Source organism: Danio rerio, chromosome 9, assembly GCF_049306965.1.
Source record: "Danio rerio strain Tuebingen ecotype United States chromosome 9, GRCz12tu, whole genome shotgun sequence".
Classification (NCBI taxonomy): domain Eukaryota; kingdom Metazoa; phylum Chordata; class Actinopteri; order Cypriniformes; family Danionidae; genus Danio; species Danio rerio.
Genome location: NC_133184.1, coordinates 8,130,388 through 8,153,761, shown reverse-complemented (window position 1 = coordinate 8,153,761; position 23,374 = coordinate 8,130,388). Strand labels below are relative to the sequence as shown.

General features: G+C 35.8%; 1 protein-coding gene across 16 annotated transcripts in view; it reads right to left on the bottom strand.

The window, feature by feature from the left end:
* The window catches only part of myo16 (myosin XVI), a 357,150-nt gene that overhangs the window by 92,696 nt on the left and 241,080 nt on the right, over positions 1 to 23,374 (bottom strand). For all 16 annotated transcript variants that reach the window (XM_073912461.1, XM_073912457.1, XM_073912466.1 and 13 more), the window contains 5 exons: positions 22,564 to 22,636; positions 7,272 to 7,424; positions 3,427 to 3,627; positions 3,167 to 3,242; positions 2,453 to 2,625 (listed from right to left, as the gene is read on the bottom strand). In XM_073912461.1, the coding sequence (XP_073768562.1) occupies positions 2,453 to 2,625; positions 3,167 to 3,242; positions 3,427 to 3,627; positions 7,272 to 7,424; positions 22,564 to 22,636 (676 nt within the window). The remainder of the gene's footprint in view (positions 1 to 2,452; positions 2,626 to 3,166; positions 3,243 to 3,426; positions 3,628 to 7,271; positions 7,425 to 22,563; positions 22,637 to 23,374) is intronic.

Genomic DNA, 23,374 nt, shown 5'->3' with positions numbered 1-23,374 from the left:
TCCGAGGTCTACAGACAATTTCTTTGTCTTTATGCTCGGTTTGTGCTTTGACATGCACTGTCAACCCTGGGACCTTTTATAGACAGGTTTATGCCTTTTCAAATCATGGTCAATTAACTGAATTTAACACAGGTGAACTCCAGGTAAAATGCTGAAACATCTGAAGAATGATCGTTGGAAACAGAATGTACCTGAGCTCAATTTAGAGCTTTACAACAAAGGCTGTGAATACGCATGTACATGTGATTTTCAGGTTTTTTTATTTTGCATAAATTTGCAACAATTAATTTTTTATTTTTTTCACATTGTCATTATGGGGTATTGTGTGTAGAATTTTAAGGAAATAAATTATTTTAGTCCATTTTGGAATAAGGCTGTAACATAAAAATATGGAAAAGTGAAGCGCTATGAAGACTTTCTGGATGCACTGTCGATGCTTATGCAGTACCAAAACACACCATCCTGCGCCTGTCTTTTCCTTATAGCACACATCATCTTCCAGCAGTCAAATGGCAACAAATTCATGCTGTTGCTTGATTGATAAAAACACTTTACAACAAAAACAGTGTGCTTAAGAAATAATGGATCTGAATTAATTTTGACAAAAGGAAACAGGAACGGCTAGTGTGTACATATGGAATAAAATGGTGAATATAAACACCACAAGAATTGATAGAGTTTCATGTAAACACACAACCAAATCTTTCAATAGGAACTATTTTAATCAGAACATTAAAAGGTGTGCATGTAAACGTGGCTAGTGATAATAAAAGAAAGCACTAGACTGAAATAGGTGATTGAGAAAGCCAGCAAACAGGCCGCGTGACGCATCTCTGTGTTTTGTGCCTGCTGTGACGCTCGTGTTTTCTCTGAATGAGATTTCTGAAAGCTGATCAATGGACTGCATGTATTTGGGGTAACGCTGTCTAATTTAGGTCACTTCCGCAACACAGGCTCGATAAGCTAAAAATAGCTTGGCTTGGGAAAAGGCACGGTTTGTTCTGACAAGGTCTGGTCATGGGCCTGGCAGCGTCACGTGGGGAATGATCGTCACTTTTGTGGCTTATGATCGTCAGCGTGCGTGTTTGTGGAGGATTCAGAAGTCACGCTGACTAAACAACACGAGTCCTGAAGCATATACTGTACGTCATAGACTGAGGGAAGCCCACATTTACACAAGCTCAAAAGCAAACAAAGGCCTGTTAGGAATATTTCATCAAATACAGAGCATTTTCACCCCCATTCTCTCAATGAATCATTATTTTTGATCAATAAAAAGGGCACAATAAAAAGTAAAGGATCAGATAACTAAATACTTTACATAAAAAAAAAAATAAGTACTGTGCTCTGCATAAATGAATACACCTCATTTTCAAAATGAATATTTTATTCCATTTCTCAGTGAATATAGGTATTATTTTTTTGTGCATTTGAACAAAACAAATGTATTGAATGGATATTAGGGTATATAAATTTTGGACTGCTATCATAAGTTATTACGACCGTTAACATAAGCTCCAGACTTGGCTTCAGTACTACTGGCTAATCTAATGTATGTGCACACATATAATATTGTAAAGCTTCCGTTAGAAAATATTAATTTAAATAAGAGATTTTTGAGGGGTGCACTCATATATGTTGAGCACTGTATGTGTGTTAATTAATGAATGAAAATGAAAATAATTTTTTTAATAATATTATACAATTATTGTTTATAAATTCTACTATATAAAATATGTATTTGAAAATATAAATTGATATTTATAAAATAAGTATTACACATTTCTAAACTAAAATATCAAAATTAATTAAATATGCATTTATCAAGATATTATTGTAAATAATTAATATTAATTAAATATTTATAGAAATAAGCTTTTATTATTTAATTACATTTATTTATTATAATGAATTATATAAATAAAATATTTTCCAGATATATGAATTAATAAGCTACATGTATATGTGTTTGTCTGTGTATATAATATTCTTTTTAACAAAACATAAAAAATGTATTTAAAAAATCTTCATAACGTAAAATTACACAATACAAAATATACACAAAAATATGTGATTAATAATGAAAATGTATGCAAAATATGACAAAACTATATTATTAATTAAATTTTGTATTCCATTACTAAACTTATATATATATATATATATATATATATATATATATATATATATATATATATATATATATATATATATATATATATATATACATATATATATATTTATTTATTTTTTTATAATTAATATACATAAATTAAATTGTGTATAAAATTTTAAGCCAGCAAGAAGAAAAAAAAATCAACGTTTGTAAGTATGTATTTGTTTAGGTTTGTGTTTGCATGTATAAAAATAAAATAAAATAAAATAAAATAAAATAAAATAAAATAAAATAAAATAAAATAGTCTACAAAGTTTTACTGGTGTATTATTGTACCTTGTTCAGTTCCACATATTTCTTGGCGTCTCTGGCAGGATTTAGCGTGGTGCTTTTGTTTATCAGTGTGCCTTTGGGTCCACGGAGCTTCATGCGCTGGTGTTGAGGAACCAGTGAGCCGGTCTGAGTCAGTTTACACTGGAACATTTGATGGATGAGCACGTTCTCACTCGCTGTTCAGATGAGGGGGAAGAAAGAAACCATGAGAGGAAATAAACACAAAGCTACATGTGTTTAAAGCTTAATTACAGCAGGCGCCAGAGCTAATTGTTCCCCTCATTTACACTACCCCCCTCAAAACACAACAGCGGCCCATTCAAAACCTTCTGACATGCTGAACATTTTATAATTGTTTTAAAGATAAACAAGCTGGCATTTTCCATGCATCCATTATATATATCAAACAATGTTGTAAACCTTTAACAATTGACTATGGAAGCCAATGGTTACAAAAAAACAAACAAACAAACAAACAAACAAACAAACAAACAAACATACTGTCATGTAATAATAGTAAATGGTAAAAATGTTCATTTTTGGGTGAACTAACCCTTTAAAATATTAAATTCAAAACTGCCTTGGTAGTTAATGCAGCCTTGATAAACTTAAGAGACTTGCTTCAAAAACTATAATTTTGGTTGTGATGACAATTTATTTAGTTGTAGTAACTATAATTATAACAAAATAATTGTATCAGTAGCTGTTGTTCCTTACTTTTCATAACAAACAAGATGTTTTGAGGAAGAACATCCTTGTTCCTGTCCAGTGATCCGGTGAGGTCATAGGTCATCTGCAATACAAGACACAAACACAAGTTCAGTGCTAATAATAGCTATCGGTCTCAGGATGACAGGCTGTTGACTCTCCAATGGGCTTCTCAGAAGTGTGTGACTGAGGCTTTGTGTTTGTGTGTGAGGCACATGAGCATGACCTCAGCATGTACACATGTGAACTCGTGGTTTCCAGTAACTCACCTTGCCGGCAAAGTGTGTGACGGTAAACGATGGCCCCTGGTCTTTGGGCGGGGGGTTCCCATTGCCATCCTTGGTTGTGAGGGAGACGGCGTCTGTAGCGGAGGAATCCAGCTGGATCTGGAGGCGCTTGTAAAGGTTGACTTCACATGGCCTGAGGGACTGACTCTCCTCATCAATGATACACAGCACTCCCTGAGGCTTCTGAAACTCATACAACACACACAATGAAGTCTTTTGCGGACAAAGTAACATAGGAATATAAGTAATATAAGTCAATATTTCTATGGCTCTTTATAATATGTCACGATTGAGTTTTAATTTGCCTGTTGCACTTTTTGAATTTGGGGAACTTCCACCCAAACAAATGTTGTGCTCAAAATAAATAGTTGTGCTGCCATCTAGTAGCTAAGATGGTAATTGGAACACTGAATTAAGCATCAGCACACACTGAAACAATCAACGCAGACTCATTATTGATACGTACCCCTGCATACATTTATAGACAGTGTGAAATACATCTCAGGAGGTACGTTTTTGCCAGTGGCTGCTGTGTACACTTTTTCCGATTTCAAATTTCTCTTGCGAGTGCCATTCGCACCTGTTCTTCTCGCAAAAATTCACTAGAGGCTGCTGTCGTCTGACTGACTAAAACCCCCACACACCCCCTTCCCTAAACCCAACCGATTATGTTTTCAAAAGCACAGATTGACCTGCTCAGTTTGACCGACAGTGTTTTAAAAAGCAACCCAGAAAAAGCAAAGCCTTTGTGGACACCTGATTGTTTACCACATTTTCAGCTCTTACCACATTGTCACCCTGTTATTTACTTGCTTCATTTATTTTTTGCCTTTTGTTTTTGTTTTAATTGCTTTCTGGAATCATTCTTCACCGTACTCAAATCTTGTCATTGTGGTCATCTCCTCTCTGTGTCTTAAATCTGCCAACGTATGAGGTGAGCCATTGGGCAAACTGGTAACAGTGGAAAAGCCATCCACATGGAGGTAGGCAGTTAGCTGGTAGCATGAAAAAAACAGCCTTTGGTGGTATTATAACACCCCGTATCATTTGTTTCTAATACGGAATGTGGCCATACTAAGCTCTGGCTATATAATTCGCACTTTCCAAATATGCATATAGGTATAGGTTTTCACAATGAGTCTGTGTTGGAAACAACTGTTTTTGAATTGCACAACCTATTGTGCAATTTCCACAAGAATGTGTATGCTTGTTTACAATCATGTCACATGAGCACAACGATTTTGATTTTTTCTTTTTTTTTTTTTTGTCCATATAGACGCGCTTAAATCAAACAATCTCAAACAATAATGTGCAATAAATAATCTATATACAAAGTAAAAACTGTATTTAATAATTTTTAAAGGGGTGTGTGGGGGGGGGGGGGTGTTATTTCCTATATACTGAAAGTCATTTGAAAAATTTTAATTCAAGTAAGATACTTTTTAATAGTTTGTTAATGGTCAATGGATGAACTGTGGGGAGAATATTGTCACTTTATTGCATTAAAACACTTTCACTTACCGCATTTACTCCAATAACTCTCACAAAGCATCAAGAGCAGAATATGTGAACTGAGTGGTATGATTTAGATTTTTTTAAGAGCAGATTTTTAAATTCACACAACAGATATAGTTTTGAGGATTATGTGTACTCTACCAACCTTGTTTCCACATGGAGAGTTAAATGTAAATAATAATTTTATGTTGGCTAGTAGACACGTTTATTAAAATCAAGTGGCAATAATCTAAGTATATAAATATATACAAAAGACATATTCTTTAATTTACAGTTATTACACATATATGCTTACTCTTAACCAAACATAATAATGGGAATTTTGTTTGTTACGACATTGATAGGATCTCTTGTTGTCAAGTACACACTAGGCTGCATATTGTTATTAATGGCGTTAATCTCTTTTGAATTACTATAAACATTCACACTATTATAGTACCTTATTTTTTTACCAGTTTGATGGAGGCTACACTAAACGTTTGCCATTTATTTTAATTCAAAACACTCCCTCATTGTGCTGAACTCACCTTGTGTGAGATGGATAAAAAAACTCATCACTATTTACTGATCTTTAAAATAATGCACTGTATTTAAGGGGTTGTTCACACAAAAAAATCTGTCATTATCATTTACTCATCCTCCACTTATTCCAACCCTGTTTCTCTTTTTCTTTTAAACAAAAAGGAAATACATTGAAGTATGTAGAAAACAGCTATCACTTCCATAGTTTGTTGTTGTTGTTTTTACTATGAATGACAATGGTTGCTTTTTTCCAACATTTCTCAGAACATCTTGTTTTGTGTTCAATAATAACATTGATAAAGAAATGCATAAAAGTACGTCCAATCTACAATACGCCACTTGGTGAGAAAATGTAGATTTTTAGCTGAACTATTTCTTTACATTTGAACATTAGAGGTTAGAAAATGCTTTGATAGCAAAGCAGAAAGTCTTGCTGCTCCATTTTGCTCACATTCTGTTCTCTAATCATAATGCATAGGAGAAAAGGTTAATACAATGCTAATCGTGTCTCAGCAGCTTTACAAAAAAACACATTATCATTGTGAATCAAGGTCTGTACATTCAGATCTACAGAATGCTGTTACTTTCAATGAATAATCAGTTTGGTTCAATACAAATAACACCCTTGAAGGATGTAATTTACTATACTGACTACAACTAAGCAAGATGTATCTATTTGTATAAGGGATAATATACAAAAATAAACAACTTTAGAGGACTTGATACTGTTTATGATTAAGGAAAGCACACATTTGTCTGTATGTGATGAAAAATGCTGTGTCAATTGCTCTGGACAAAAATTAGAAGTCATCTCATGACTCATAAAACAGGCACATACTGCATGACAAACAACAGAGTCATGGTCTAATAGACTGGCTTCATCACAAATGTGTGACACCTAAGGGGAATTCAACACTCCTGGATGTATGTTAGTCTTTATAGGCAAGTCATATTCATTATGGAGTCAGTAAAAGCGGAGACTGCAGTAGCAAAACTGAAAGAGAAAAAGCAACAGAGTTTCCTCTGGATGAGAAAGATGCTATAGGTTTTTGGAGAACTTTCCTCTGTCCATTCATATATATATATATATATATTTGAGTCCTGATCGGGAGGTAACGTTGATTTGCAGAGACGGTCTATAAATCACTAAATGGCCTATGCTATTTTATATATGCTTTTTTTTTTTTTTTTTAAACTAATAAACTTTCAAGTTTTTATGGTTGAACTGAAATGACTTAATGAGTTTAAAAAAAAAAAAAAACATTTTAAAGTCAAAGTTATCAGCCCCTTTAAGCTATTTATTTTTTCAATAGTCTACAGAAAAAAAAACAGCGTTATACAATAAGTTGCCTGATTCCCCTAACCTTCCTAGTTAACCTAATTAACCTAATATATAGCATATACTGTATATACTGTCATCATGGCAAAGATAAAATAAATCAGTTATTAGAGATGAGTTATTAAACTATTATGACTTCAACCATATATATATATATATATATATATATATATATATATATATATATATATATATATATATATATATATATATATTTGTCCCTGTTACATTAAGAGAATCTTGAAAAATTGAAATCATGATTTTATTTACATTTGTTATTGTAGTGCTGTCAATTCTGTTTGAAATAGTGATAAAGGACTACAAAATCAATAAAGCAAACACGAAAAATCTATAAGCTGCTGGAGCACTTGTTTTTTATTTTTATTTTGTAAGACTAAGACCAAATCCCTGACTCTCTCCAGGTCTGATAAAGCCTGCTCCTAATATGTACCTGGAAAAAGAAGTCCAGCACTGCCGTCTGGCTGCCGAGGGAGCGGAGCGTTTCCATGGCGACCCCCTCCTGCAGACATTCATGCTGCTCCTGCTGGAAGAGCACCTCTGCTGTGAACTGATGGATCCGCTCATTCACCATGTTGATGCACAGCTGAGGACAGAACAACACCACAGCCATCATTAAAACTACAGTACGCTCTCACTTCAGACGGCCACTCTTAATACTGAAAGTGTAGTTTACACTAGTTTATATGTGAATAAAAAGTGTGAAAAGTGAAACACTACAGGAGTTTAAAGCCAACAAAGAGCCTTGCCTAAAGACTTACATTGGCATTTACAGATAAAATATTTACAAACAATTATTAATCCTGTTTTATAATGAAAATTTTAATCACAATATTTATGACTAGTTTAAGGGAAGAAGTCAAGTTTGATTTCACACAGACTTTAAAGACTCATTCCCACTAATAACGGAACACTTTAACACTTTTTTTTTTTTTTTTTTGGAAAATGGCTCATCTTACTTTACCTAAAAAAAGAAACTGAACAGAATGCTAATGGTCAAACCCGATACAATTCATTATACTAAGCTAAGCTAAAAGTGACCCTGCCAGATGGCAACTCTTATGAGCCTTTTTCGAAAAATGGTGGTGTGTTCCTTTAAATTATGGAGCCAGATCAGTCTCAAAAATAATAATGTTTCCCAGTACTGGGTTGCAGCTGGAAGAGCATCTGCTGTGTAAAACATGTGCTGGATAAGTTGGCGGTTCATTATGCTTTGGCGACGATAGACTAATAAAGGGACTAAGCTGAAAATGAATGAATGTATGAGCTAGCGGTTTATTCAGCTGTGGTGACCTCTGAAATAGAGAATAAGCCAAAGAAAAATGAATAAATGACTGAATGAATGGAAATAAATGTTGACCAAAATAGCATTATATACAATGTATTATATACAGTTTTAAGTGCAAAACATGGCAATTGAAAGTGAGAAAACAGTATTGAGTTTAAAATTGTTTTACCCAAACAATAGCAGTAAGACAGGTGGCTTTATCACCACAAAAATAACTGTCATTTGCATTAATTAGCTCTTCATCTGAGCTCTTAATGAACATGGCTGTAATAAGTGCGTTCCTGTTAACCTGTCTCGTTCACTCACAGTACCGCACGCTTCAGTGAGCGGGTTTATTCCAGGAATTCATCTCGACAACCCAGTTACTGGACTCATTTAAATCATTTATCACCATAATCCTGCTGAGATGAAAGTGAAAAAAAAACAAGGAACCCTAATGGAGGGAGTCTAAAAAGCGAAAGCAGAAACCATATAAGGCATACTCCAAGTGCTTAACACAACACAGAAGACCAGAGGCTTTTTCCGTGTGGACAAAAGTGACAGTTTTTGATGGAAAAAGAGCAGATGGTGGCTTTTTCCCAAACAAAAGACGTCTTTAGTCATATTTCAATTTCAAACCTGTTGATTTATGATTTTTGTAGCGCTCTCAAAACAGCTTATGTCATATATGATGGAGCGGTTTCGATCAGAAGCAGTCCATTGGAAGGAAGCGTATAGAATATTTGTATCAACAAAGTCGTCTTCCAAGTTTAATGTGGCAACACACTCTGGATGAAGAACAAACAGCAACAGTAGAAGCAAAGAAGAGGAAAGAAAACAAGCGTTTCAAAAATAAAAAAGCTGTGTGCACCTCATCAACTCCTCATCATGAGGTTTTACAACTCTACGGGATGTCATAGAAAAGACTGTCCAAATGCTGACCTGATTCCAGCACACATGACAAAACAAGATAGATTAAGAGCTTGGAGACTTCCAGAGCAGGTTGAAGCTATTCTTGGGCTTCTATGACTAAATGACAATCGTTTCCCAAAGACTACACAACACTGTCTTAATGACTCGCTAATAGTTATGAATTTGGAGTTCAGAAGTTGGCAACTTGAGCCAATTCTAAACAGCTTGACAGTGTTAAATGTGAAAAATGCCAGTGCTGCTTTCAATAAGAATTACTTTAGTTTCTAGTAGAAAAGCAGCTCTTCAGTCATCACAAATAATCTTGTGGTCAACATGTACTGTAGCACTGCACATTGGGAATCCCGAAATTGACTCCTGTAAGAAATTTTGGGGCGTGAGACTTTCAGTCTCATTAACTTGCATTTATTTTTTAGCTTATTTTTTAGGAGTTTGCACTTCTAGGGGCATGATTATGACATAGCACCTGTTGTTGGTGTCTGGGAAGTCCTCTTGCTGAAACCAGACAACAGTTCATCAAACTGGTCTTGGCTCAGTCTGAAGTACCACTAAAAGCTTTCATCTTCCAGGTATAGTTTCTGGACGAGTTGATGAACTGGGTGCATTTCTGAAAGGATCTAGTGGACTCAGACGTGGTGACGAACAAATCTACGCTGTTTTTCAGCCTTCCTAAAGCACATAAAGCACAGCTGCTGTCTCAATAAAATTCAGCTAGCCATTTAGCTATGAAACTAGAGTCACCGGGCAAACAGATGGCCCACCCATGATGCGAATCCGCATCTATTGTGAAGTAAATTTTATGTGCGAATGAAGCAAATTTGACACAAATATCACAATTTATTTGCGCATGCTGCTTCTGATGTGAACACAGCATGACAGGGTTTGCCAGCTGGTTTAAACATTTCCTGGAAAGTCAGTTAGATAAACTTTTCAGAAACAAATATTTTTATTTATTTATTTTTAATGCTGTCCTTTGATTTTGTTCTTTGATTTTTAAGGAATACTAAAAAATTAAGGCAGGAAATGACCATTTAAGTCACAATTTAAGCCGCCTTTTAGCTTTGGTTCCTTGATTTAAGTGTGGTGAGACTGACTTTATAACCATAACTGTACACAAGCGTAGAGTACAAGCTGAACTTACTGTTGATCAGCACTTCAAGCTCACTGGGGTTTCAAAAAAAAAAGTGATACTCGACATCAAAGAGTAACAAAAAGCTGACTGGGACAAAAAGCTGCGGTTGAGCAGATCAAAAAGACTACAGGTGACTGCACTCTATGTTCACGTGTAAGGATTTAGCTACATTAACTACATGCCTCAGCCTGTTTGTGAAACATACAATATATTGCTCCAGATACATTTTGTTGCACATTTCAGATGACAAGTCCACTTACAAATGTGAAATATGTTATTTAGGGGATGCTTTGTTGTGTGTTTGCATACTTCTACACGTCAACAATCTTGATTTTACATCAGGGGGTGTCTACACTCGGTCCTGGAGGGCTGGTGTCTTGAAGAGTTTAGCTCCAACCCTAATCAAACACGCCTGAACAAGCTAATCAAGCTCTTACTAGATGTACTAGAATCTTCTAGGCAGGTGTGTTGAAGCAACTGAGCAAACAAACCATACCAGAAAAGGTGTCAAAATGGATATAGGTGAGGTAAAGGTATTTGGTTACCAATCATATACACTGCTAAGCCGATTTTATTTATTTATTTTTCATTTTTATCTATTTATTTGATGTTCTGCAAAGAACTACACAAAGATAATCCTTTATTTATTGATAACATATCCCTATAAATAAGATTAATGTGAAAAAGAACAAAAGCTATTGTTGACAAATTTCCCCTATAGCATTCATTTTACCTAAACAACTGCAGTCAAATGTATGTTTTCAGCTTTCACAAAAATGTAGGCTGAAGTACATATTTCCAATGAGCCTGTATTGTATTAACAGATACCAACCATCTATATTCCTAATTCAAAGGATCTGATTCACCCAAATATGATAGTTTACTCAGTATTTCCTCACTGTCAATTGGTTCCAAAACTGCTTAAAATTTCTTTTTTTTTCTGTTGAACACTAAAAATGTTAGAGGGCTGAAATAACTTACTTTTATTATAGAAAAGACAACTACTATGGAAGTCAATGGTAACAGGTTTCCAACATTTTTCAAAATTACTTCATTTGTGTTCAGCAGAAAAAAATAAACAAACTCAAGGGTAAATAATGACAAAAATTTCAATTTTAGGTGAACTAACCCTTGGTTATTATGCTGATTACTTTCTCCATTCCTTGCACAGTTAAACTGATGGAAAACTACAATGTAGACTTTAAAAAGGCTTCAACTTTAAAAATCAGAGTTGTATGTTGTCTGTATGGTGGACACTGCAAAAAACAGCCCATCAGATGGCTCACTAATGGCTCAATGTGTCACAGTGTGTCTGGTTGTATTCCAAATGAAACAATACACACTATGCACTGTGAATTATGCCTATGACAAGTCATTTCAAAATATGTGAGCCCCCTCCCCCTCTGTTTAAGTTAATCTGTGACAGTTGTATGTTAAACAGTGCATGAATTATCCATCATCCCAATTTTATTGACTTTTTTTGGTTAAGTGCATCATCTGACTACTTTAAGTGCACTTTTTTTCAACATGAATACACTAATTACACTATTTATAGTACTTAAAGGCATAAGTGTACTAATCAGTATGTACCTTTTTTTGGCATACCATTTTTTTTTTTAAGTCAAGCATAGACAAAGGATGTGATTTAAAATGCCTGTACAGTCATACAAGATGCAAACAGTAAGTATGATATGAAGAATGACCAGGTATCTGTGTTTACTTTACTCAAATAGCACACCTGACCAGCTTCAAAAAATAAATAGACGCTAAAGAACAACTACATGATCAGAGTGGCGATGTATTGTAACAACATGCACATTACCAGCATGTTTCGGCACAGTTTAGTCAGCTGTGCTTATGAATTCTAACTGTGCCATGCTGAGCCAAGCTCAAATGGAAAAACAGAACTATAACTGTTTTTTTTTTTCTTTCTTACCATTCCTGGAAACATGCAACCAGATGGTGGGAAATTGGCTTGTATGCTTAAGTGTGAAACACGTGCTGCTGGCTAGAAATAATTTACTATTACTTCTATTAATAACATATCAATATATTATATATACTCAATAAGTTAAGGTAACTTAAACCATTTAAGGAAACCGATTGCAACAAACCATTTAAGTTCAAAAATGAATCCTAATCAGTACTGTGAACTTTAAGTAAATCAAGCAATTTGAGCACGGTAAAACCCAATAAAGAGAACTCAAACCAACTGAGTACTTTAAAACCCAATAAGTCAATGCAAGTCAAACCGTTTGAGGAAACTAATTGCTACAAACCATTAAAAAACTAATATATATGAGTACTGTGAATTTACTTCATTTAAGTTGAAGTAATGAGGTATTTAATTAACTCATTACTTTCAACAGAGTTCAAAACTCTTGGTAGAATTAACTTTCAGTAAGTTATAAGTTATAATATACCCTATTGAAAATGCCTATTTTGGAGTCAGGATAAACCAAATCCTGACATTTTACTTCCCCTAATGGGCAATAAAATACACTTTGAAGAGCAACTATGCTAATTATTCTATTTTTCCACCAGGGGATACTCATCCCAAGGCCTCTAGAGATTGTGCAGTGCCACTAATGTGATCCAAGACCTGTGAATAGATGATGCCAAGGTATCCATAATCTTGGAACAGGCCGTATCCAGAACAGATGCTATGGCAGTCATGGAGGAGTGAAGAGCATGAGATTGATTCCTTAAAGACCCTAGTAACAGCTAAGTCTTCCTATTGATCCCATGGGCCAGCGTGAACGCCCGTCGGTAACCTACACACATCTGCAGCTTGTCCATGATGCAAATCCGGCATTCTCCAGCCTCCAGCGCCTAAACTGGAGCTCTGCACAAGAAGTTTGGCCAGAGGAGAAATGGTCGCTCCCAACTGAGCCTGTTTTCTCCCAAAGTTTTTTCCTTCACTTTTGTCAATTGGTGAAGTTTTGTTCTACGCCACTGTCGCCACTGGCTTGCTTCGGCTAGGACTAGTGGAGCTGCGCATTGAATTATTTCCAGGGAAATTTAAACAGGAAAATCTTGGGGAAATTGGGGAAAAAAATAAACAAGAGGGCTAATAATTCAGGGGGGGGGATGGGGGTGGGGGGTATTAATTCTTCTAATTATTCAACTGCATAAGTCTCTGTTGACAACAAAGTGTATTTGAAGTTTCAGCTCAAAATACACTACAGAAAATGTATTATACACTATTGAAAATGCTTATTTTTTTATCAGATTTAAAAAATGAAATTAACTTTTAACAATAAGTACCCTTTTAAACATCAAAATTTGTTAATACTAGTAGATTACTAGGCTTTAGTGTTACTAGGCTTTAGTGTGTGGGAAAAGAAATGTCAATAGCAGTGCAGTGGTTTCTGTAAATTAATGCACAGAAAAAAAGTAAATAAAAAACTTTGACATGAAGACTTTGATTTAACCAAATTCTGACACTTGTATCCCTCTAATGGACAATACATACCACATTCTTGCTCCATAATCCCAAACATTTACCCCTCTTGTTTTTTTTTCTCTCTCATTCCAGTGACCTTGCAATGTCAACGACTGCAAATCTTGTGTGTGGATTGAATGTGCATACCATTTTGGAGACAAGCAATCAACATCTTGCTGTCTTGTTAGCATTCCCCAATGCGTCACACATACCATTACAAGTGTACCGCTCAAGGGATTGTGGGAATCTTCTAGCGCCAGAGCTGATTTACACTTTGCCCAACATTGTCAAGGATAACATCCATGCAGAAGACCTGTCTACCTCTCAGAATATGTCAAGACAGATAAGCTTGACAACAGATCCATTTATAAAGTTTGTTATGTTGCTGTTTTACCAGCTAGACCATCACTGACCAGCTTTACCATGCACAAATGAGCTACCATATAGTGGCAGTTAGTCTAATATGCTGTCAGTCATCTAATGTACAGTAAATACAGCCAAAACAACATCTACCCGCTGAGCCATGAACTCTACAAGACCCCTCAAAGAGTCCGGTAGTATCTAACACCAAGGCGTTAGCAGCAGATCCTTCAAATCCTGTGGGATGATTGGTGAAGGCGCCGTGGTTCGACCTTGTTAGTCCAGCACATCCCACAAGTGCTTATTTGGAATAAAATCTGGAGAATTTGGAGTCAACACTTTGAACACACACACTTCACACAGTGCATCCTGCTGCCATCACTTCCCCACTTAAAAGGCGCACATGTACGTGGACTCTTTATACCTTCTTGGGGGTGATACACACAGTATGCTTCTTTCTGTCTAAATATATATGCAGTCATCGGGAATCATGTCATTAAAAAGTAGTATGAAGAATCCAGGCACAGCTCCCATGTGCACCTGTATACAAAAGCGCACAAGGCTTGCCCCTCCTTCGATTGGTCAACTGCTTTGGAACTGACATTGATGAATGAAATTGAAATAATCAAAAAAAAAAAAAAAAAAAAACAAGGTGCTCGTGTGTGCATCACATTAAAGACATGAGACTTGGACTAACGGTATCGAGATTCCATTAAGGGCATATTTACATTAAAAAACAATGACAACGTACACATTGGAATAGAAAAAGCAATGTTCTGTGTGAATGATACACCCCTCAAGTGCATCAAAGTACAGTTCTATCACTCTTATGAGCACTATACTGTAGGCTCTTTTAATGATGGGCTGGGGTCAAGAGTGTCATGAGCATTTCTTGGTGTTGTGACACATTCCTTCCATTGCCATCAGTAAGGTTTTTTTGGGACTTGTGCCACAGAATACGTTCTGTTGTCTTGGACCAGATGGGATCACCTTTGTTGCCAGGAAGACCCCTGTTGACAATATGGTGTGGATAACGTCATTAATGTGACACACTGTAAAAAAATTAATGTCAAAAAGTCAAGACAACAAATAGTTTTATGTTGCTTTAACTTATTTTAAATTTATTTTAAACTTATTTTAAACTTTAAAAACTTATAACAAACAAACAAACAAAAAAATAAATAAATCTGTTCTAATTTAATTCTAGTTCTAAGTTCTAATTCTATTTTTCACTGCACTGAGAAGAAAACAGTCCAACCAATACAAATTAGACCCATGTCTAGGGCACTGTGCTAAGAAATACAATATTAAATAGTTAAGGTTTTATTAACTGAATTTGTTGGACAATTTTTCATTTTTAAAATGTATTTAACTTTCCCAGTGATGGGTTACAACTGGAAGGGCATTAGCTGCATAAAAGCCTGCTGGATAAGTTAGCGGTTTATACCGCTGTGGCAACCCCAAATTTATAAAGGGACTAAGCTAAAAAGAAAATTAATCAATGACTTTTCAGTTTTAAAATGTATTTAACTTTCCCAGTGATGGGTTACAACTGGAAGGGAATCCGCTGCGTAAAACATATGCTGGATAAGTTGGCAATTCATCCCGCTGTGGCGACCCCGGATTAATAAAGGAACTAAGCCAAAAAGAAAATGAATAAATGAAAATGAATTTAACACCCACTTTGATGAGTGATACATTGATAGATATCTATCCAACATTGGACACATCAGAACATCAGAACAACCTGAATTCTAACTACTAGAATGTCCATCATATAACACCATATCCTGACTACATGCGACATTGCATTGCAACACACGACAAAAAAGGCATCTTGTCAATTTTAAAAAGAGTTTTGTCCTAACCACCTGTGACGGAGTTGTGCGAAATTTAAATTTTAGAAATGTTTTCTATTTCTGTGACATTGCTGCAGAACGACAGCATATGCTAGTATGACAATGATCCCTCAGGTACAGATTATGTGCTTTACTTAGTGTTAATAGATACCAATGCGAGTTTAAATAACAATTTACATCACATTTATTGCCATACCACTGATACCAGCAGCAGTTCACCTCAGATCTTGAAAATAAAGTAGCAAACAGTTTGAAATTAAAGCCAAAACTGCGACCAAACCAGCAACATCAGGCACCCAGTAGCCTATTAATCCCTTTTAAAAGGTTTAATTTGTATTAATTACTTGGATCAAAAGCCTATACCATTTCTTTGGGAGTTTATTCGTTAAATGTTTCTGTCATGTCGTGTTGCATTTGATGCAATTTGCATGTTGCTTGAATCTTGTCTTGTCGCATATTGTTAGGACACAGTGTAAGACTGTACCAAATTGCATATCTGTCATAAAATATGTGCATTCAAATGTTCTATTGAGAGTTTCTATCATCATATTTCATGAATTCATTATCTTAAAAATACAACATTTTTGTAATACAGCCAACACTTGTGTACAAGTTACTAGACCACCCCTGAAGGTGGTACTGTACCTCACTTTGTCTAGCAAGAAGGAGAGCGAAGTTTGTCACCACAGTAAAAATGCTACTTTTGACAGTTTGAAAGTCATATCTGAAGTAAAGTTGTTTTTCTTTTCAGAAAGTTTTACTTTTTGTTAGAATAAAGTTGCTAGGCAACAGAGGCCAGCGTATTTAAAGGCACTAAGAGAGGTAGACACTGAAGTACATGCGGTCAATTTGACCTTTACGGCCATTCAAGATAGAAATGCATAGAATTCTTTCGGGTTTTGCCATTGTAATAAAATAAAACAAACTTAAAACATTACAAAATCTTAAAAAGCATCAAAATTACTTCATCTATAGTACTTAGTAAACAAGCTAAACCTGCCAGGACCAGTTTAAACCAGTGAACCACCCTCGGCTAGTTTAAGCATGTTTCTTCAACAAGTGACAGGGTTATAGAGGATGCCCTGTGCAGATCTCCTTACATGGAAGGATCGTCAGCTGATTTCACAGTTGGACGTGGATGACCAGCTCAAACAGGAGCGGTTACACATTAACTATTACTCCACAGCAGCCCTAATTTACCTCAGCCTTCCTCCCTATAGAGTCTACAACAACAATGACATGGGATAGTACCAATTCCAAGCCCTTACAGTTCATGGGTCTTAGCACAGAGACTCCTTTGTGTCTGGTGCCAAGGGTTCAGCTGAGGAGAAAACACCCCCGATCCACGTCAACCTCATCTGTCCGGCACAAAAACACACAGAAGACGCGGCTGCTAAAAATTCGGTGCAGGGGGGTGCACATGTGGCGTCTTAGCCTTCAGACGGACATTTGTCTCTCTCTAAAATTCTAAAATAACATAACTCTGAGCCTGGACAGCAGCTGGTTTACTTCATGCTACTCTTTAGATTTGGGGGGATGTATATAATGCACACGGCACACCCAGCTACACGCCTGGCTCTGGCTCCAGGCTTCTTTCCAAAATAAAAACAGCTCTGAGAAGGATGGCCACAACACATGAACTAATAGTTTCACAAGGAGCTGAACTGTCACCACGTTTCATTTGAACTGACGCCTCCTGGGTGTGCGGAAACTATTTATATTTGGAATCAAATATTAAATAAGTTGTCCACAAAAATACTGATTACATAGACAGCGGTCTAAGAAATCTTTTTTTTTTTTTTATGTGTGAAGTAGGGTTGATCGATATATATATATTATTATCTTATTATTATCAGCCTTATTATCTTAAAATATGAGTAAAATCTCCTGTTTTGTCATCACTTTAGACATTATGCTAGAGAATCATTCAAATACTAGCTTCAAAGTGACTTGTGTGAAGTAGCAACAGTTTTAACTGTTCTGACGTCAGCTGCAGATCTGAATGAAGGGCAGAAGAAACTAGTTCCTCATAAAAAAAAATATTTTGAGACTCTCTGTGTTTGGTTTTCTGTTTTATATATATGCACAGTGGGGGAAATAACTATTCAACGTGTCACCATTTTTCGCAAAAAACATATTTCTAAAGGTGCGACTATTTACACCAGATGTTGATAAAACCAAAGAAATACACATATAAAAAGAAAACAAAAAGAGAAAAGCAGCTGCAATCTCTCACTAGTTCTTCAGCAACCCTCCACTCTTTTTCATTGTGAATTAATATTAGCTGCTTTAGTCCAATAGCAGAGTGATGAAGATGAAACCAGAGTTGACATTTCAGCAAAGCCAAGGAAACTTGCAAGTGCTTTCAGAAAAAATAAATCAAGCTGTAGAATGGCCCAGCTAGTCACCACTAGCTGGGCCATTCTACATCAGAAAATACAAATTCTACATCAAATACATTCTACATCAGAAAATACAAATTAAAGATCAGTTCGGATAGACGAGACCCACAGAACCATCAAGAGTTTTATGTCCGTATGAAGTCCGTATGAGAGGCTTCTTTAAGAGGCCTCTCTTTACCTCTTCCCATCAGGCAAAACCAGCAACAATCAAGAATGCATGATTATGTGGGATAATCATGAGGATAAAAAACTTCCCCAACAGCACTCAAGTGTTAATATTCAGTGACTTTGTTGATTTTAGATATTCTTTTTTTTAAGCAATAGACTTTCTTTATATAAAAGAAAGCTGGTCATAGACATGAATAGTAAGTTAATTAGATTTAGAGTTATTCACTATGTGTTTGCAATAATATATTAGAAAACAAATATTATTTATAGGCCTATATATCAACTATAAGTCTCCAAAGCTAAAGAGTTATTGGTTATTGGTATCAATCAAATATTACATATCAATTCATCCCTATATACACACACGGAACTACACAGACAGCCTTTTTTCATAGCCCCAATGTGTTTATGCTCACTTTCTACTGTAGCAAATCAAGCTAGATAATGTGTACGTTCTAAATACGAACTGAAAGCGTTGTCAGAAGATTAGAGGTGGTGAAACCAAAGTCATATGGCTATACAGTGCGATTGTAAGAAACATGAACCATTTCAGATAGAGGTAACACTTTATTTTGATGGTCCATTTTTAGTATTAGTAGACTGTCTGCTTAATGTCTGTTGATACTGCTCCTTTAACAGACATTTACCTGACTATAAGTAAACTTTGCAAGTACATGTCATTACCCTTACCCTAACCTCAACCCCAACCTAACAGTTTACTTACAATCTAATAAGAATTAGATGGCATGTAGATGCAATTTAACTTAAATTTAACAAACGGACCATCAAAATAAAGTGTGACCCAGATAGAATTTAAAATAATCATACTGTAAATCAATTGTTGGTCAAAGAACTACAACAATCACAAAGCCAAATTAAAAACTACACTTTTTTTGTTAAAAAAAGCAGGGCAGGCTTACAAAACTGCATAGTCTCTGCTGCGCTTCATTGTCTGCCACTCTAAATTTGTAAGCGTGCTACAATGCATTCCGGGATTGTCTTCACAGAGAGAGAAAACTTAAAATAAAGTGGTAGAGAAGTTATAAAGTCAAAAAAATACACCTTTCTAAAGAGAAATATCTTTCTGGTGGGAATAAAAAGGTAGGAGAACATCCCGTCTTGCATTAAGTCTAAAACAAAAAAAAGTCAGAGCCCAAGGCAGGAACATGTTGTCAGAAAGATCAGTGCTTTGTGTTTTACGGGAAACGGGATCATGGGCACAATGTCTTGATTCCCGCCGGCCTGTGGCTTAGTGGCAGCTCCACATCAAAAAGTAGTGCAAGCCAGCAGGGTTTAGAAGGCCTCGTGTCCTCACTGATGTAATGCCAGCAGGCTGGAGATGTGCAAGCAAGCCTAATCATTCTAGAGGCCACAGCCTTTAGAGTCCTTGTTAGTGCACCCGCCTCCCATGCCAGCAATGCCAGATCAAATCTTGCTTTGAACAGCGCAAAGTGCAAGTAGAGGAGACAGAGTTTGTGTTCGCTATTTCTCTCACACTGCACTTAAAACAGTGGCTAAAATGTTAGCCTCAGACTTTAGAATGGAATGAGAGACACTTTCAAATGGTCACGATCAGTTAGGTGAATAGTGAAAACAAATAAACAAGCCAAAAGGAATAAATACTGTATCATTAAACTTATTGTAGAGTATTGACTACATTAAGAACTGCTAGTGTTTTGTATAGTGCATCTGTTTTTCCAAAAATGTAATGTTTAAATATGTATTATTTATTTATGGACCCTTTTTGCAAGACTGTTATGATGCAATTAATGGTCATCAACATCTTAAATACTTAAACGTTAGTTATATTTTGATTTAAGAATATATATATTTACATTTATACACTCACTGGACACTTTATTAGGTACACCACTCTAGTACCGGGTTGGACCCCTTTTTACCTTCAGAACTGCCTTAATCCTTCAACAAGGTGCTGGAAATATTCCTCAGAGATTTTGGTCCATATTGACATGATAGCATCACACAGTTGCTGCAGATTTGACAGCTGCACATCCATGATGCGAAACTGTCGTTTCACCGCATCCCAAAGGTACTCTATTGGATTGAGATCTGGTGACTGCAGAGGCCATTTGAGCACAGTGAACTCATTGTCAAGTTCAAGAAAGCAGTCTGAGATGATTCACGCTTTAATGACATGGTGCATTATTCTGCTGGAAGTAGCCATGAGAGGATGGGTACACTGTGGTCATAAAGGGATGGTTATGGTCAGCAACATTACTTAGGTAGGCTGTGACATTGACACGATGCTCAATTAGTACTAAAGGGCACAAAGTGTGGCAAGAAAATATCCCTCACATCATTACACCACCAGCAGCAGCATGTACTGTTTATACAAGGCAGGATAGATCCATGCTTTCATGTTGTTGATGTCGAATTCTGGCCCTACCATCTGAAAGTTGCAGCAGAATTTGAGACTCATCAGACCAGGCAACGTTTTTCCAACTTTCTATTGTCCAGTTTTGGTGAGCCTGTGTGAATTGTAGCCTTAGTTTCCTGTTCTTAGCTGACAGGAGTGGCACCCGGTGTGGTTTTCGGCTGCTGTAGCCCATCCGCCTCAGGGTTCACAATGTGTTTCATTTAGAAATGCTCTTCTGCATACCTCGGTTATAACGAGTGGTTATTTGAGTTACTGTTGCCCTCTATCAGCTGGAACCAGCCTGGCCATTTGATTCATCCTCTGACCTCTGTCATCAACAAAGCATTTGCACTCACAGAACTGCCACTTACTGGATATTTCCTTTTCTTTATTTTTCTTTTTTTCAGACCATTCTCTGTAAACCCTAGAGATGGTTGTGCATGAAAATACCAGTAGAGCAGCAGTTTCTGAAAAACTTGGGCCAGGCCGTCTGGCACCAACAACCATGCCACATTCAAAGTCACTTAAACCACCTTTCTTCCCCATCCTGATGCTCGGTTTGAGCTGTAGCAGATCGTCTTGACCATGTCTACAGGCCTTACATGCATTGAGTTGCTGCCATGTGATTGGCTGATTAGAAATTTGCATTAACGAAAAACGGGTTGACACCAGAACTCAACGTCAATGTCCAACATCAGACAGACATTTTGGTTACTTTCTACCTTTCCAACCAAAAACAACCAAATATCAATGTCTAATGACGTTACAGGTTGACATTGTGTGAATGTTACCACTTTGACATCTAACAGACTTTGGATCTTGGTTGCCATATTTAATGAATAAATGTCAGTATTTGATGTCAATATGACGTTGGTTTAAGATATTGGCTTGACGTTAGATTTTGGTCACTTTCCAACACAATCTAAAATCAACCAAATATCAATGTTATTGGACGTAAAAATCACATTGTTCTTAGACACTGATGACCTAAACTAACCTATATTAACGTCTTATGACGTTGTGTGCTGCTGGGTATGTTCTCCTCTGGCTACAGTTATCAGTCTCACTTTTTTTCTTTTCCTGAAAGTCTTTATAACATCATTGTAGAGTTTTTTTTTTTTATTTTATAATTATTTCAGCAAATAGGACTGTACAAAAAAATCATGTTGTACTCTCCCATTTACTGCCCTCTAAGGTTACACAAATAGACATCCTCTTTTGAGTAACCCCAAAATGTGAAAAGCGTTCAAATTTCGTATATAACCAGGCAAACTGTAAAAATAAATAAATAAATAAAATAAAAAATAAAAAAATTGCTCAGTAAAAACGTTAATGCACTGTAAATGCACTGAACAACAAAATAAACAAATTAATGTTGGATAAATTAGACTAAGAAAAAGCTTAATAATGTGTATTAAAAAGCTGTTTTTGCCTGCAGTGTTGTTCCTTAAAGGGACAGTTTACCCAAAAAATGTAAATTTCCAGACTATTTACTCACCCTCAAGTGGTTATCAAACATTTATGAGATTCTTTCTTCTGTTGAACACAGTTATTCCTAAGAAACCGGAAAATGTGTAATCATTGACTTCGGTAGTAAGAAAAAGAAATACTATGAAAGTCAATGGTTGCAGGTTTCCAGCTTTCTTCAGAATAATTTCTTTTGGGTTCAACAGAAGTCAAGCAGGTTTGTGACAAGTAAATGATGACAGTTTTACAGTTTTTGTCTGAACTATCTCTTTAAAAGTGTAGCGATCATTGTTGTCATCGCATCACTCTCCCCTTTACCTGTTCATAAGCGTTGCGTTGGAATTCCTCAAAGCCAAAGATGTCCAGGATGCTGATCTCAAGGGCAGGATCTCTGTCACAAAAAAAGACAGGATTGTATTTCAAGACTGTAACATTCATATTAACTTTGATTGGTGATCTGAAGGCAACAATTTGCCCTGGGCTAAAGTGTCAAAGACATTTCTATTACAGGTGAAAAAAGAGGGGGGAAACAGCTAAAAGGTCACATACAAAAAAAAAAAAAAAAAAACATGCAGGTTTTCCAAGGGAAAAAAAAAAAAGGTTATGTCAGGGCAATTCTGTCAAAATTTCTCACATCACGTCTAGGGCTAAAGCACACGGCATTGCTGGAAACTGTCAACGTGTTTGAGTTGCACTTTCCAATAAGATTTCTTTAGTTAATATTAGCTAATGTATACACTAATATTGAACAATACAGTACTTGTACAGCATTTACTAATGCATTATTAAACTCTACTTCATGCTTATTAACATTAGAATTATATTATATTAAATATAGAAATTAAATGAACTAACAATGGACAACTTTATTTTCATTACCTAATGTTTAAGAGACTTTAAAGAAATACTGTAATAAATGTATTGTTCGTCGTTTGTTCATGTTAGTAAATATTAGAGATGGAGCAATTCACAAAATTGTCAGTTTGGTTTGTACTGATAAACTCCATATTTTGGGAGAAAATTAAATGTGTCTCCATATAGCAGCACAGTACGTGTCCTCATACCACCTTAAGAGAGATAAAGGCTGAATCCTCTTACCCCTTACCAATGCTCTCTGTCTTTATCCTTT